Raw genomic sequence first — 15,612 nt, 5'->3', positions numbered from 1 at the left:
GTTATGTTCTCTGCGATTACGTGTGAATACATAAAAAGCAATAGTTACTGATTTCGACCTTTTAGTCTTGCCTTTCGAAAATTTGCAGCAACCAAAATTCCATAAGATGACACACATTTGCCTTCGTGTAGACACCGACTACATGTTGGAGAGCTTTTCTCTTCTTTCATATCTTCAACATAGGAATTGCCAATTTATGCAGGAAGGTAAACGTCAGATCGAACAAACGTTTTAAAGAGCCTCTAGGTACACACAATGCAGTTATCAGCATTACGGCTCTGCTGTGTTATTTTAGCTGTCGAGAGCTATTAAAACCGGAAGCCAGAAAAGGCTTTAGTACAGACCGACAAAAAAACGTTTCCAATATAATGAAAACGCCTGTTCTGCACAATCGTGCCTTTGTGCTAGCATTTTCGCGCTTAGTGCTAGCCATTTGAACACGGGGCACTAATGATCACGCAAAAATAACTTAGACAATACAGAAAAAGGTAAAGGACCAATTTTTCAAACCAGGTCGTCGAAGCCGTTGTCAGAAGAGGTGACAGGGATCGGCGGGGTTCATATAAGTCAATGGAGGACACTTGAAGGCGTCAGCGAAAGCACTGACGTACCTGAACGCCACATTGCAGTCTTCGTCAGTGTCTCCAGAACTTCCCGAGCACTTCGCGTAGCATGAAGCTATAAAAAAAATCTGCGACGCCGTGTAATCCTCGAGTCCTGGCAGCCGAACATCTTTATCACTCGAAGCGTTGTTGAAGGCGTCGAAGAGGGCATGAAGCGCGATCGCTTCCAGGTTGCTGTGGGAGTCCGGTGCACCGGTCATACAGATGGAGGCGCTATCAATAGCCTTTTTCGCGTCGTCAAAACGGGCGTAGGTGTCTAAAAACGCTTCGCTCAAAGCTAACGCCACTTCCTTGCCGACGCCGCCGTACTTCATTGGTCTGGTGGCGTTGGGATGATAGTACGGAAAAGCGGCGGCGAATGGCAAGAGTAGGAAGTCGTAGTCGAGCAAAACGTGCAGCTTAAGAGATTTCAGGGCGGCGTACGCCTTGTCCGACCGTATGATTTCGAGTGGCACCGCGGCGTTTCTCCAGTTCTCGGCAAGCGACTCCCCCATGTCCGGGTAGGAACGAGTGACGTTGCTAACGCCCATGTCTTCGCCGTCGAAAGGCCTGAAGACAAACGACACTGAATCCCAGTCGCCAACAACGGTCCTTTCCGGCTCGTAGTGCTCCCACGTCATGAGCCTCGCGTGAAATGCTCGACGCACCGAAAGCGCGATATCCTCGACATCGCGGCGATCTGGCTGTGTCACTTCTTCGCCGACGTACGGAGCAAACACGGAGAAACCCGCGATGAGGTAGGCCTTGCTGAGGCAGAAGGCGCCGTACCGGAGCATCGCCGCGTCTTGCGTGCCGTAGTAGTTGGCGACGAGCCGCTGATTGGCGTACAGCGCGGCCACCTGCACGGTGCACCAGGACACGAGGACTTCGATCATGGCCTCGCCGTACCTCGCCCACAGGTTGAAGAACTCCGTGACGAACGGCAGTGTCTCTGTCTCGTAGATGACCGTCTCGTTACCCTTGACACCGTACGAAGCGAGTACCGATTGCCAGCGCGCTTTGCTCGGATCGGCTCCCGGCCGGTAGAGCCACGCGGTGCTGATGGCCGTCGGCTTCCTCTCCTTCGCCAGAGCGTCCAGGAGCGGTTCCAGCATGACCTGTCCGGAGTTCTCCACTTCTTTGAAGCTCACCACCGTCTGGTCGGCCGCGGACGCTCCGAATTCGTCGCCGAGGACATCGAAGTAGGCGCGCCTCTCGGTGGCTTCAGCTTTCTTCAGGGAGGTGTACTTGCGCGCCACGAGATCGAAATCTTCGTGCGGCATCAGGAACACCCGGGTCGCGTAAGTGTCTGTTGTTTCTATTTCGATGTTGAATATCGGGCTCCACCGCAGTCGAATGGACGAATAAAAGAGCGTGTACAGTACGTCCGGCTGCGTGGGTCGTCGAGGCCATTCGATCTTCGCCTCGGCCAGCATCTTCTTCACCGTCGCCAATTCGTTCCTGTCCTTCTTGAGGACGGCGTCGCAGCTCCGGAAGAAGGCTAGGCCCTTCTGGGCAGTCGTCTGACCTTTGAGCGGCACGTGCGCACTGTGAGCCAGCTCGGTCAGTGCGTCGAGTGCCGTCACCGTCATGTTCTGGCGAACGCTGTAGGCGTTCCGGCGTTTCCAGCCGTCACATACGAATTCCTTGAAATTGTAGCAGGGGTCCGCGGCAGATGCGTTCAGCGACGCGAGAAGCCTCTGTGCGTAGAGGGTGCAGCCTTCGGTCGTGCACGTCGGGTGATCGCTGGGAATGGTGCCATTCGGTCCAAGAATTATAATGATGATTACAATGGCGAGGCTGGCAATCAGGGCCACTGTCTTGGTCACGTCGTTGAAGATTTGGTACCGCTGTCTTTTTTCCTGTGAGAAATAAGAAATGGTGCATGTCACATGCCAGCTGCTCATGACTGCTATCGTACTAACAGGAGCGTGTCTATCTGCAATAAAGTTGAGTTGCCGATGCGATCACATACGACCATATACTTACGAGGCCGCCACAGTGGTTGCCATTGACACGCTTTTCTTGAAATAAAAAATGCAGTGTTTGTATGCAGCTAAAACCGGGTTCTTGTGAATCACGTACTGAAAAGACAGATGTGATTTAAAGGGCCCCTAAGCCATGAAGAGGTCCAAATTAGGTTGTGGCGTTGCAGTTGTGCACGAGTCTACAGCAGCGGCCGTGCTACAGCCACGGCCGCTTCTCTGCTAGTAGATGTGCGCGTTCCTTGCATTTTCACCTCGGACGCTGAGGAAGGGCATTCGGAGAGATGGACCATGGCCGCTAAATAAAAAAAAGGTGCGGCCTGCCGAACGCGCTCTTGCGCCGGTGAGCATGGCCTCCTAGATTAGTCGGCGGCGCGCGCCGCCAGCCAATCTCGGAGGCCATGCGGTGAGAGCGCTAGTTCTTGCTCCCACCGCCGCAGCGCTAAACAACGGGTGCTGCTAGAGGACGGACGTGTTTTTCGTGGGCTCCGGAATGACAGCGTCAGATAAGTGTTTTTTTTTTTTTGCATGATTCGAGCTTGTTTCTTTAGTTAAGCCACTAGATTGCAGCTTAATAGAGCTTACAACTTTGTGGCTGTTGGTACAAGTGGTGTGACAGTCGCTTCGGGTGTTTTTTTTTTAATATTTGTTGTTTTGGCCACCACGTGGCTGAAAGGTGCACAGGTGCTTTGAAGTGTAACATACTTGCGGAGTTTTGTGATATCATTTGGCTTTAAGTGTATCTAATCTGCCGCGTGAATGCTCTGTAGCCATGGTCAAAAAGACCGTAAAGTGTTCAGGATGCGGAATGGGGCGGAAAATAGAGGTTTGTGAGGATGAGACGACAGAGAGAGCTGACGCCAAGTGTAAGCAATGCGAGTTAGAGGCGAAGATGGAAATAATGATGGCCGCCCAGAATGAGCTCAAGGTGAGAATCTCCGAGCTGGAGAAAGCGGTAGCGACAGAGCGGGAAAAAACGATGGCTATGGCGGAAAGGCTTAAGTCAGCCGAGGAGGGATTGGCAAAGGTAGCCATGCCAGCAAATGTAGCCATGCCAGCAAATGTAGCCACGGGGAACAGGGAAGCAGGCGACAGCGGGAAAAATGGGGCATCGACCCCCACAGTGGTAGGCGCGAAGGGGGAAACAGGTTTGGAAAAGACAGGTGCAAGGGACACAGGACCCACCTTCCGCGAAGTAGTCTTGGGAACGGGAGGGGACAAACAACAGCAGTAGCACGCGCTAGTAACAGGTGCAGTGGCCAGGTGCGGGAGAGTCCACCAGAAAAGTCGGATCACGTGATATCGCCGGGGACTCGAACTTAGCTACATGCGCAGAAGCAGTCAAGGAAAGGGTGAGAGGCGACAAACGAGTTTTAATAGGAAAGTTCCCGGGCCATAGGCTGGGATCAGTGATGAGACAAGCTAACGCAAAACTCGCAGCTAAGTCTAATGGACGTAACCTCGTGATAATCGCGGGAGGTCTAAACGACGTCTTGAGTAACGAATCAGCCGAACTAGCGACCACATTGGCGAAAGGGGTCGATGACATGCGCGCCATTTCCCCTCAGGTGCAGATAGTGGTATGCACAATACCGGAGGTACCGGTGCGTGACGGCAACCTGCAAAGAGCGGTTGTCGACGCAAACAAAGAGATATGGCAGATGAGTAGAGAGAAAGGCATCGAGGTAGTGGAAATAAACAGAGAGGTGCACAGGTGGGGTGGTTTTCGAAGAGACGGAATACACTTCGATAGGAGGCTTGGCCATGAGGTGGGTTGGCGTCTTGCAGGACGCGCAGTAGCTTTTTTGGGGGGCACGCGGGCCCTTCGGTGCCCATGTAGCTTGTAATGAGGAAAACAACCAGGGGGACTCTTTGACAGGTAGTATAGCGAAAAAACAGAGAAAGGTAAAAGAAGGGAGAAGGCGCGTGTTGCAATTAGTTACATTAACATGCAGGGTGGCAAGAAAAAAGGCAAAATGGTTTAGAGATTGAGGGACAGTTAAACAAGGAACAGATAGGTGTTTATGCGGTTACAGAAACACACCTTAGAGACTTGGAAGAGCCACCACATATTGAAAATTATGTTTGGGAAGGATGTAACAGGATCACATCAGAAAGGAGAGGTGGGGGGGTTGGAATGCTAATTCATAGCAGAACAAAATGGGAGAGGGTGAAACAAACGTGTTCAGAGCACATGTGGGTTTCGGGCACAGTAGGTGGAAAGAAAACGTGGCTAGGTGTAGCTTACTTGTGGACAGGCAATAACTGCAGAGAAAAGAATCTGGAGATAGTGAAATGCATAAGCACCGATATTAAAGAATTTGGTCATGATGCCGAGATAATCCTTCTAGGGGACATGAACGCTCACATTCATGACCTTGACGGATATTCCGACACCAATGGCAAGTTATTGCTAGATCTCTGCGAGCAACATAGTCTTGAGATAGTTAACGTGGGGCCTAAGTGTGAGGGGCAGATCACGTGGAAGTCAGAAACAGGCAATCGAGCATTGATTACTGTCTCATGACAGAAGGAATATATGACAAACTTAGAGAGATGAGAATAGACGAAGAAGGCATTAACAGCTTGGGTAGTGATCATAAACGCATAATATTACAATGGGATATAAAACTGAAAATAAGAACATAGAATCAAAGTTTGGCAGCTCGTATCTAAATGACAAACAAATAACAAATATAGCCGCAAGAGTCGAGGAAAAAGCAGACGAACTACCAGGCAAAGACTGGAAGTATAGTGAGCTGCTACATGTAATCACGAAAGAAATGGAAATAGAGAAGAAAACTATTTGTTGGAAAGGAAAGAAAAAGCCAAAAAGTTGGTGGAACAAAGAAATCCGGGAAGCGATCGAGATGCGACGTCAGGCATCACGGGAGCACAGACAGGCAAAAAAGGAGAAGCGGCCACAGGACGAAGTCAACCAAATATGGGAAATATATTTAGAGCAAAAATCCATTGTGCAGAAATTAGTCGAGGCAAAAATTAAAGGTGAAAGTGAACGCTGGATGACAGAGATTCGCGAAAAGAAGAAGGCCGCGCCTAGGATATTTTGGAGCCACCTAAAAGCGCTGGGTAGGAGTCTGTCACAATGCAACAACATATGGTAGATGAAGGAGGAAATAAATTGGAAGGATATGAAGCGCTAGGTTACATCCGAAAGATAACAGCCGATTCGTTTAAAAAGGTCCCCCAGGGGATTCCCCCGGTGAGTAAAAGTACGCAAAGGAGTGCAACCGACGAAGATGTAGTACTAGAGAATTTCAATTGGAAGAAGGCCGAAGGAAAAATTCCTAAGCGCACTACTCCGGGCTTAGATGGGGTTCCCGTCAGCCTCATTAACGAACTCGGACATAACACTAAGGAAGCACTGCTGAAAGCCGTAGAAAAGTGCTTACAGGAGAGGGAAATACCAGACAGTTGGAGAAAAAGTAGAATGAACTTAATCTATAAAGGCAAGGGAGAAAAGGATAACATTCGCTCGTATAGACCGCTAACAATTACATCGGTGCTATACAGGTTGGCGATGCAGGCAGTAAAATTAAAAATAGAAGCGTGGGTAGAACAAAATGATATTTTGGGAGAACTTCAGAATGGATTTCGAATCGACAGGCGGTTAGACGATAATCTGTTTGTTCTTACCCAGTGTATAGAAATATCTAAAATAGAAAACAGGCCCTTATACGTAGCTTATCTAGATATCACCGGGGCGTATGACAACGTTAATCAGGAAATTTTGTGGGATATATTGAAGGAAGTGGGCATAGGTGACGACTGTGTACAGCTTTTGAGGGAAATATACCGAGGAAATACAGTTTGTATAGAATGGGAAGGAATAAGTAGCAAGGACAGCGTTGAAATTAGCAAGGGGCTGAGACAGGGATGCCCTTTGTCCCCGCTGTTATTCATGCTGTACATGGCGAGGATGGAAAAAGCGCTAGAAGGTAGCAACATTGGATTTAATTGTCACACAAACAGGTCGGAGCGATGGTTGAGCAGAAGCTTCCAGGTCTATTTTATGCTGATGATATTGTCTTATTTGCGGACAGTCAAGATGATATACAGCGACTGGCAGATATATGCGGAAGGGAGTGTGAGGCTCTAGGACTAGGATTTAGTGCAACAAAATGTGGATTGATGGTATTCAATGATCACGGAGACCATACGGTATTAATACAGGGCCAAAAAATACCGAGGGTAAGCGAGTACAAGTACCCTCGGAGTATGGGTAAATGAGGGGATAGATATATGGAGGTACAAGAGAAAGCATCGGTAGCAAAGGGAAAGAGGAATGCTGCAATTATGAAGCACAGAGCTTTATGGGGATACAATAGGTACGAGGTGCTTCGAGGGCTGTGGAAGGGTGTGATGGTTCCGGGGCTTACATTTGGGAACTCAGTGGTGTGCATGAAGTCAGAGGTGCAATCAGGAATGGATGTAAATCAAAGGACGGTGGGCCGCCTCGCGTTGGGCGCTCACGGGAAGACGACAAATGAGGCGGTAAAGGGTGATATGGGATGGACAGGCTTTGAAGTGAGGGAAGCGCAGAGCAAAATGAGATTCGAAGAGAGGCTGAGGAAAATGAAGGAGAGTAGATGGGCAGAGAAGGTTTTCAGGTATTTGTATAGAAAAAGCGTTGACACGCAGTGGAGAAAAAGAACTAGGAGGCTCACCAGTAAATATACGGCTGGCAGTGCGGGCGATATGGCAACAAGGAGCATTAAGCGGAAGGTCAGAGAGGCGGAGAGGACTTATTGGATGACAGCGATGGAAAAGAAGCCGGCTCTGAGTAACTACCGAAAAGGAAAAAACGAAATAAGGAGGGAAAGGTTTTATGATAATTCAAGGGGAAGCGCTTTACTGTTTGAAGCAAGGTCGGGCTGCCTTAGAACGCGTAGTTATAAAGCGAGATTTAGTAACGAAGAAGAACAATGTACATGCTGCGGGGGAACTAAGGAAACGATGGAACATGTACTGATTGAATGTGGCGATATTCACCCAGGTATACGTGTGGGCACGAGTCTACATGAAGCCTTGGGTTTTAGGGACAACAATGGAAAGCTGAACACGTCCGCGATAGAAATAAGTAAGAGACGGTTAGAGTATTGGTGGCAGAAAAGTAGAGATAAAGAACAAAAATAAATAATGGCGGAAAAATAAGGTCATTCTGCCTTAAGAGGCAGAGAGATGGACCGTGAATATATATTTTTTGGTATAATAACATAGATTTAATCAATGTAGATAAGGTATTAGGCCAACATGAAACAAGGAAGTTTTTTTTTTTTTTTTTTTTCTTCGAGCCTGGTGGCAGACATGTCACCGCCCCGTTTTAAAGGGGACGCTCATAGCATCCATCCATCCATCCGGAAACCCGCTCGCACAGTCAGCCAGCCGGCTGCGCGCGTTCATTTTAGTGGTCAGTATAGTCGCCTCGCCTTGACCTGTGAGTGCATATTGGCCATTTATATGCAAGACGCGACACATGACACACCTGTATGGTTGGTTGTCTTTGCGGTTATTGCTACTATATGCGAGCAGGTTATGATCGCATGTAGACAGACTTACAAGCGTGCGGCGCAACGCCGTTGCCGAAGCTGGATGGATGAATGCAAAACTTCATTGAACAATCGTTTTTTTTTTTCTTCTACTTGGAAGAAAAGTAGTCCACTGCTGTTCGTTGACGTCCTCAGTCGTTTGAATGCTATATATTTTTTTTATCTGCGTGGACGACTTCCTCATTGTGGGGGCTTTTTTTGGAGATGCGCGATGACTTTCTGTTCCTCAAGGTAAGCTAGCGTAGCATGGAATATACGCCACGTATATAATTGATAAATCCGGTTGCATTGCTAGTTCGCATTGTACTAGTAGGTGTCATTTTTAAATGATGCGAGATTCAAACATGAGTCGTTATCATTCAACTACATTACTGAAACACAGTAAATGCAAACGTCTTGTCTACATATCGTTCCAAAATGGCAAGTTGGGTGAGTTGGCGCGTATTCGCGGCTAGAAGAAACAGCGCAGATAAAAGACCGAAGACAAGAAATAGAGGGAGGACACAGCGCAGCACTCCTAACTGAAGGTTTATTGGAAAAAATAAACACATGAAATTGATATGCACAAAGCGCCCATTTTAAAACGGGCGCAGTATTTCCTTTAAGTTGTCGCATTCTTCTTGCAGCGCTTGCGAGAGCTCATTGTTTCTGCTGGCGCGCATTTGAAGGTGGTGCGAGTTTTTCTTACTATCTGCGATGAAGCTCGCGAAATAAAAAAATTCGGCAGATCTCACGCCTTGTGGGAATCGGTTTCATGCGAAGCAGTCAGCGAGTAGTTGTCTATGTTGCATTTTTCTTTTTTTTTTTTGCTTTAAGCCAAGCGTTGCGAGGTGGATGGACATGTTTTTGTAAGTGTAGTAGTCGTGTGCACATCGTGGGCTTACCAGGCACGTGAAGAAGCACACACACACGTGAGGAAGTTAAAGAAGCTAAATAATGACAATTTAAAGTGGTGTCAAATAATACGCCTGGAATCTTAATTTGCTTATTGTGTTTGAGAATCGTACTAATTTCAATCACAGGGTCATTTTACACAACACGCACGTCACCAGTACAAATTCTCGTGACTTACAAGCGTGCGGCGCTTGTAAGTCACGAGAATTTCGTGACGCTTGTAAGTCACTAGAGGTATAGTCTGTACAACTCTAGTGGTAAAGGAGTTGTACAGACTACCTGCAGAATTTTCCCTATTCACACTCAGGAGCATGACTCACTACGATGCGAAGACGTTCAAACCGGCTGACATCTTATATCCATGCAGTCCGTGGGCTCATAACCCCGGTAAAAAATACAAATTTAGTTACACTAAAATGTCCCCGTCGCTAGAAGCGATGCTTTCCAAAACAAAAGCCATTCAATATACACAGACGGCTCATACACGTCATGTGCGGCGTGAGCGCCATATATTGCTATGACCAACGACCAAACAATGATAACTGTTAGGAAATTTAAGATGCGCAACGCTTCAGGCGCATACGCAACGGAATTAATTACATTTCAGGAAGCACTATATTTCGTCTCCATAAACGACTTTAACTTGCCAACTCACATTTATACAGACTGTCAATCCCTTCTAACGAAGCTTCCAAGTCTCACTGATAACGACGAGAGAATTTTAAATATCAAGCTTCTCCGTAACCATATTTCGACAGGCAAAAACCATAAAACTCTTTCATGTACCGGGGGTACATATGGAAATTTTAGGAAATGAGCTGGCCGAAGCAACAGCTGCATCAGGAGGGACATCAGGCTTCGTGAGCTACGCAAAAATATCGGTTCTAACAGTAAGGACTCAGTTCCATGAAATCTTGAATTTGTATTGGTACACCTATTGGCAGGCTGAAGGACCTGAGTCAACGTTATTTCATTCGACTCCAAGTACTTACAATATTCCAAAATAGTTCCCTTCTCATAAAAGTTCTAGCACATTTAATGTCTGGTCAGGGTCACTTTCAATGCTATATCTATCGATTTAACATAACGCCATCGAACAGGTGCACATGTGGAGCAATTTGCGCGAACGAACAACATTATTTCAATGCGTGCCCATACACATAACACAGTGCGATTCATTAATCACGACATCATTCAAAACCAAATGCAATTCCACACTATCATAGTCAGTCATGATAATTCTGCGTGTATGCTGTCGATTATAATCGCAGTTACACCAACAAAGGTGGGCAAAACCCCTGCGACTAATAGCGATAGCATCACTGCTCCATCTTTCCTCATTACATGAATCATGGCATTCGCAATGCTTGCGGGAAAATTCATCCCTTGCGTATTGTCATTTGAAACCCATACCAGTAGTTCAACCGGTGTCAAAGTTTGCAGTTGCCCAAGATTTGCAGTTGCCCAACTGGCTGTCCAGGATTTTCCGCAGCATCCCTGGTTGGAACCATAGAGCTTCCTACACTTACCTAGAGGGAACTCTGGCGCTGCGATCATTCAGCCACCATGGGAATGATGGGTAGTACACGGATTTGCCTAATCTTCGTGCTGACGGCTTCGAACGCACTTGTGGCTTTTTGAGAATTTAGTGGGAATTTAAGGTACTAGAGTCACAGCAGGTTCTTCATTCTCATCGTGTTTACAACGCCAAACTGGGACTGTGAAGTTTGTAGATGGAATGCTCAGATGAAGAGCAGGTTAAATGTGGCTGTAGTTTTTAAACTTCACGGTAATATTTCCAAAATGTTATTAAACACTGCTGTGTTGTCGCGGTATAGGGCAGCCCAGCCTGCACAATCTGTTTGTGCAGATTCTTCCTTGATTTAAAACAAACAGTTTTGGAAAGTAAGTCATCTAATCATCTCTAGGAACATTAAAAAATCACGTCAAATTCAGAGAAAATGTAGTTCTCTCGCTCTGTCCTTTTCTCTCACTCTCTCTCGCTATAATCATCATCAACGCCTACCTTATCTTCGAGGCCACTAGGACGCATCCTTCCTCGCCGTCATGTCTCTAGTTTCATGCATACAAAACTCCACACTTGAAACACACACACACACACATACACTCCCACACATGCACGCACGCACACATGCATGAACACCAAACACTGAACTTAGCCAGGGAAATACACGGCCGATGCATTTTGACATGATCCTTCCAAAGTGAGAACGAATTCGGCCTATTGCTTCAAGTAATAGAGCACTCATTTGGTTTTCCCCTGATGTTTTTTTTTCTTCAAACTTGTTTTTTTTTCAAAAATTAGTTTCGAAATAATTGCCCTATTCATATATATTAAATTGGCTCGAGCCCTTTATACCTCCCGTTGGTTCGGGTTAACCCCTTTTTCCTTTTAGTTATTTTTCAACATAGGGGGAGAAACACACACACACACACACACACACACACACACACACACACACACACACACACACACACACACACACACACACACACACACACACACACACACACACACACACACACACACACACACACACACACACACACACACACACACACACACACACACGCCAAAGTTGAGGGCCTCCCACCTCCTTTTATGCAAAGGGACACTTCGAACATTGTTACACGTCATAAACGGTAGCGCCTCACCTCCGGGCTTTCGGCAGCATATTGCCGTGGCGCGGTCTCCTCTGGTCCCGCTGGCGGAGCCTCGACCTTTGCGACGCTAGGCGTCGAAGACGGCACATTAGCCGCGATGTCCCCGTCTTTCCGATCTTGAGCTTCCTCCGCGGCAGCAGGAGGCGGCTGCTCCGACACGGAGTTGCCTCGCGAACGTTTCTTTCGCCTCCGTGAGCCAGAACTCTTCTCCGTGGTTTCGTTCTTGCTGCTCGAACTCCTGTCGCTGGGCCCTGGTTCCTGTGATGATCGGCCCTGGTTCTCTCCGGCTTGCTTCGCTTCGTCCGTCTTCGCTGCCGCGTCCTTGCTAGACTTCTTCGAACGGCGGCGATGCTTTCCCTTTTTCCGCACCGATCCCTCGACGTCAGAAGCTTCCCCAGTACGGGACGCGTCAATGTCCGCTGTTGACGCTTCCCGATCAGCCGTGTTTTCTTCCATCGTACCGTAGGGAGACCTGTCCTACAACGACACTGGAATTCCGGTGAACGCGTTCGGCTTCGACGAACCCCGCAGCGCGTGGAGATGTCTCGAGATCAAACGCGTGCTCTCGCGATGACGATTGTGATGATGATGATGATGATGATGATAATAGCGGTGGTACTAGGTACGGCCGCTGGTTGAAAAACAGAAAAAAAAGAGGCGTGGCGTGCTGCGCGCGCGAGGAATGAACGAGCTTATAAAAACTTTATTGCGGTCGCTTGTTGGCTTCAGCACTACGGTAAAAAACAGAAAAAATTCGGCAGATCCCACGTGTTGTGGGAATCGGTTTCATGCGAAGCAGTCAGCGAGTACTTCTATGCTGTGCTTTATGGCTTTGAGCCAAGCGTTGCGAGGCGGATCGACGTGTTTTTATAAATGTAGTATCTATGTGCACATCGTGGGCTTTCCAGGCACGTTGACAACAATGGCGTTTAAAGGGTAACTGATGGTGCGACGTAACGTCAGCCCTCACGTTAGAGTACATATGTCAGTATTATCGAAACTAAGTGCACTTTATGGTGCAATTATCACACGTAACTTTCGTTCATGTATTTATCCGGGGTCGAGAAGTGCTTCAATATAGCTTGCTGCATCATAGGAATACAAATGTAATGCTTAATTGACTGCTATAAAAGCGGAGCCACCACTGGAACCGCAGACGTTAATCTGATATGACGTCTGTATCGTAGGAGTACATATGTAGTGTTTATTGCTTTCTTGTAAAATTAGATAGCCGGCACCACAAACACAAGTGACGTTGCACCAACATTACGCCTGCATAGGCTGTTTTTCCAAACCAGTTTACAGACCTGGCGTGGCTCTGTGGTAGAATTCCTGACTTCCGCGCAGAATGCTTGGGTTCGATTCCTGCTGGGATCCTAATACTTATTCTTTCCATTCGTCGGGTCAACGCTGCCGATGTCGGTTTTTCTTGACGCTCTATGATTTAAATTAGCAATGTCTGTTCTCGCCGTTCCCGGGTACGCATAACCTGTCAATCACCTGTGGCATATACCCGTACACCGCGGCCCGTGGTAAATGGGTATGTGCCACACGTGTCTGAAGGAAAGGGTTTGACTGTATCAGGTGCGAATGAGACCAAACGAAAGACGTTTATTCAGGTAAGGCTCGCGCATATAAAGGGACACCATGGTTGATACGCATGCGCAGTTGCAGGTGCACATGACACGCTCGATACACCTTCCTTTCTTTATGGGAAGTTATCCTGCATAGAAACTTAACACACTTGCTGAAAATTAGCATCGTAGTACAGCCGACGCGGCTGACGTGTTGGACGTGCTGATCGCCTAGGAGCCGGCGCTGCTGTTGTCGTGCTGGACGTGCCGACTGTCCCCGCTGGCAGTGTACAAGCCGGACCGGCTGAGCACGGTGGCGAAAGCTCGTTTCTCTCGGCTGCGTCCTCGTTGTCCGAGTCACTGCTTTCAGTTGTGCCAAGCAGGAAAGGTTCACGCGTCCTGAGCAGATGCTGCCTATTGCGCCGCAGCAGCTGGTTGTCTTCTGTGACTACCTGGTAAGACCGCGGTGCTAGCTTGCCAACGACCTGGGCTCGTCGAATCCACTGTTTGCCTTTAATCCGGACGACATCTCCCTTCCTTAGCGGCGGCAAAGTTCTCCTCCGCGCGTCGGGTGGGTTTCGCTTGAATACTGGGGAGCAGGGTTCTTGCGTGAAGTCTGGTAGGGGAGTGCGAAGTCTTCTTCCCTGTAGGAGTTCTCCTGGAGACCGACCATCTTCAAGAGGAGCAGTGCGATAGGCCAGAAGACCCAGCCAGAGGTCGTCTCGGGTTTCCGACGTCTTCTTCACAATTCTTTTTACAATTTGCACCCCTTTCTCGGCAAGTCCATTGGAGCGGGGAAATCCGGGACTCGATGTTACATGGTTGAAATCGTACCTGGATGCGAAAAGAAAGAATTCATGAGAAGAAAACTGGGGCCCATTGTCAGTGCACACCTCTACAGGTATCCCATATCTTGAGAAAATAGCACTCAGTTTGGAAATCACGGTCCTTGCCGTAGTGTCACTCAACTGTTCCACTTCTGGGAAATTCGTCAGGGCATCAAAGACGCACAAATAAGAATTTCCCCCGTACTGGAAAAGGTCCACGCCCACCCGGTACCACGCGTGAGGCGGCGTTGGTCTCGAAATGATCGGTTCGCTCGGTTGCGCGTACGCGTGCTTCCGGCATGCGCTGCAGCTTCGTAACATATTGTCAATGTCATTACTCAGTCCGAGCCAAAACACTAAGCTGCGCGCCCTTGCTTTACTTTTATTCAGGCCTAAATGCCCTTCGTGAATGCGTTTAAGCATTTCCGGCCGCATGGATCTCGGGATTACTACTTTACATCCCTTCAGTAGCACTCCCTGCACTTTCGACAATTCTGAAGCGAACGGTTTCATTGGGCCTTCCAGGCTGTCGCCTCCTTGTCCTTCGACGTAACGACTAACTGCTTGCAGTTCCGGATCTTTTGCAGTCTCTACCACTAAGCGGTTCAGGGTTTTAGCGCTCACCAAATCCAATATAACAGCGACTGCGTGGACTTCGACGTCTTCTGTCGAGCCTGCGTATTCCTCGTTGCTTGGTCGTGACGATCTGGACAGCATGTCGGCAAGGACCAGCTGCTTCCCTGGAATGAATCGGAGTTCATAATCGTATGTCAGCAAACGAAGGAAGAAGCGTTGAAGTCGCGGTGGCATATCTCCGATACCCTTGGATGCGATGGCTATAAGAGGCCGGTGATCTGTCTCAATGATAATTTTGCGGCCATACACAAAGTGACGAAATTTTTCGCATGCAAAGGTGATGCCCATGGTTTCTTTTTCTATTTGTGAATACATTTGTTCGGCATGCGTCATAACACGTGAAGCGTAGGCTATCGGTCGCCAGTTATCACCATACTGCTGCAGAAGAGCTGCCCCCATTCCACTCTTTGATGCATCAGCTGTTATTTTCGTTGCCCTCGCTGGGTCAAAGATAGCGAGAACTGGCGCCTGACTGAGCATGTGACATATCGCTTTCCACTCGCTAGCGTGGTTTTCAGTCCATTCAAACACCGTGTCTTTCCTGATTAGACTGCGCAGAAGCTTTGTTTTTTCGGCCAGGTTCGGCAGGTATTTTCCGAAATAGTTCACGACGCCGAGCATTCTGTGGACTGCTGCCTTGTCCGTAGGGAACGGCATTTCACTGAGGGACGCGCTAAGCGCCGCGTTCGGCCGGATGCCGTCGCACGTGAGGACGTCACCGAGAAAGTCAATTTCGGTCTGCCGAAACTTGCACTTGGTAGCGTTAAACGTCAGGCCGGCCTCGCAGGCCCGTTGCAAAACATTTTTAAGGCGTGCATCGTGCTCTTCTGCTGTTGCTC

General features: G+C 48.2%; 2 protein-coding genes across 2 annotated transcripts; both read right to left on the bottom strand.

The window, feature by feature from the left end:
• Window positions 1-529: 529 nt before the first annotated feature.
• LOC119394818 (uncharacterized) lies at window positions 530-12,192 on the bottom strand. Its single transcript, XM_037662123.1, has 2 exons — window positions 11,728-12,192; window positions 530-2,464 (listed from the first exon to the last, which is right to left on the bottom strand). The coding sequence occupies exons 1-2, from the start codon at window positions 12,190-12,192 to the stop codon at window positions 530-532; spliced, it is 2,400 nt and encodes a 799-aa protein (XP_037518051.1).
• Window positions 12,193-13,331: 1,139 nt separating this feature from the next.
• On the bottom strand, window positions 13,332-15,156 carry LOC119394817 (uncharacterized). Its single transcript, XM_037662122.2, has 2 exons — window positions 14,762-15,156; window positions 13,332-14,144 (listed from the first exon to the last, which is right to left on the bottom strand). Exons 1-2 carry the CDS (start codon window positions 14,896-14,898, stop codon window positions 13,472-13,474), a joined length of 810 nt encoding a protein of 269 aa, XP_037518050.1. The 5' UTR covers window positions 14,899-15,156; the 3' UTR covers window positions 13,332-13,471.
• Between the last annotated feature and the right edge of the window lie 456 nt (window positions 15,157-15,612).

The sequence above is a fragment of the Rhipicephalus sanguineus genome, chromosome 5, assembly GCF_013339695.2.
Source record: "Rhipicephalus sanguineus isolate Rsan-2018 chromosome 5, BIME_Rsan_1.4, whole genome shotgun sequence".
NCBI classification, from domain to species: Eukaryota; Metazoa; Arthropoda; class Arachnida; order Ixodida; family Ixodidae; genus Rhipicephalus; species Rhipicephalus sanguineus.
Note: the sequence above shows the minus strand (reverse complement) of the source record. Positions and strands in the feature narration are given on the sequence as shown.

Excerpts from the sequence above, each read along its gene's own strand:
- LOC119394818 (XM_037662123.1), bottom strand. The coding sequence starts at position 12,192 with ATGGAAGAAAACACGGCTGATCGGGAAGCGTCAACAGCGGACATTGAC. Across the intron at positions 2,465-11,727 it reads ATGCTGCCGAAAGCCCGGAG|GAAAAAAGACAGCGGTACCA; the intron begins GTGAGGCGCTAC and ends TATTTCTCACAG.
- LOC119394817 (XM_037662122.2), bottom strand. The coding sequence starts at position 14,898 with ATGAACTCCGATTCATTCCAGGGAAGCAGCTGGTCCTTGCCGACATGC. Across the intron at positions 14,145-14,761 it reads TCGCTGTTATATTGGATTTG|GTACGATTTCAACCATGTAA; the intron begins GTGAGCGCTAAA and ends TTTCGCATCCAG.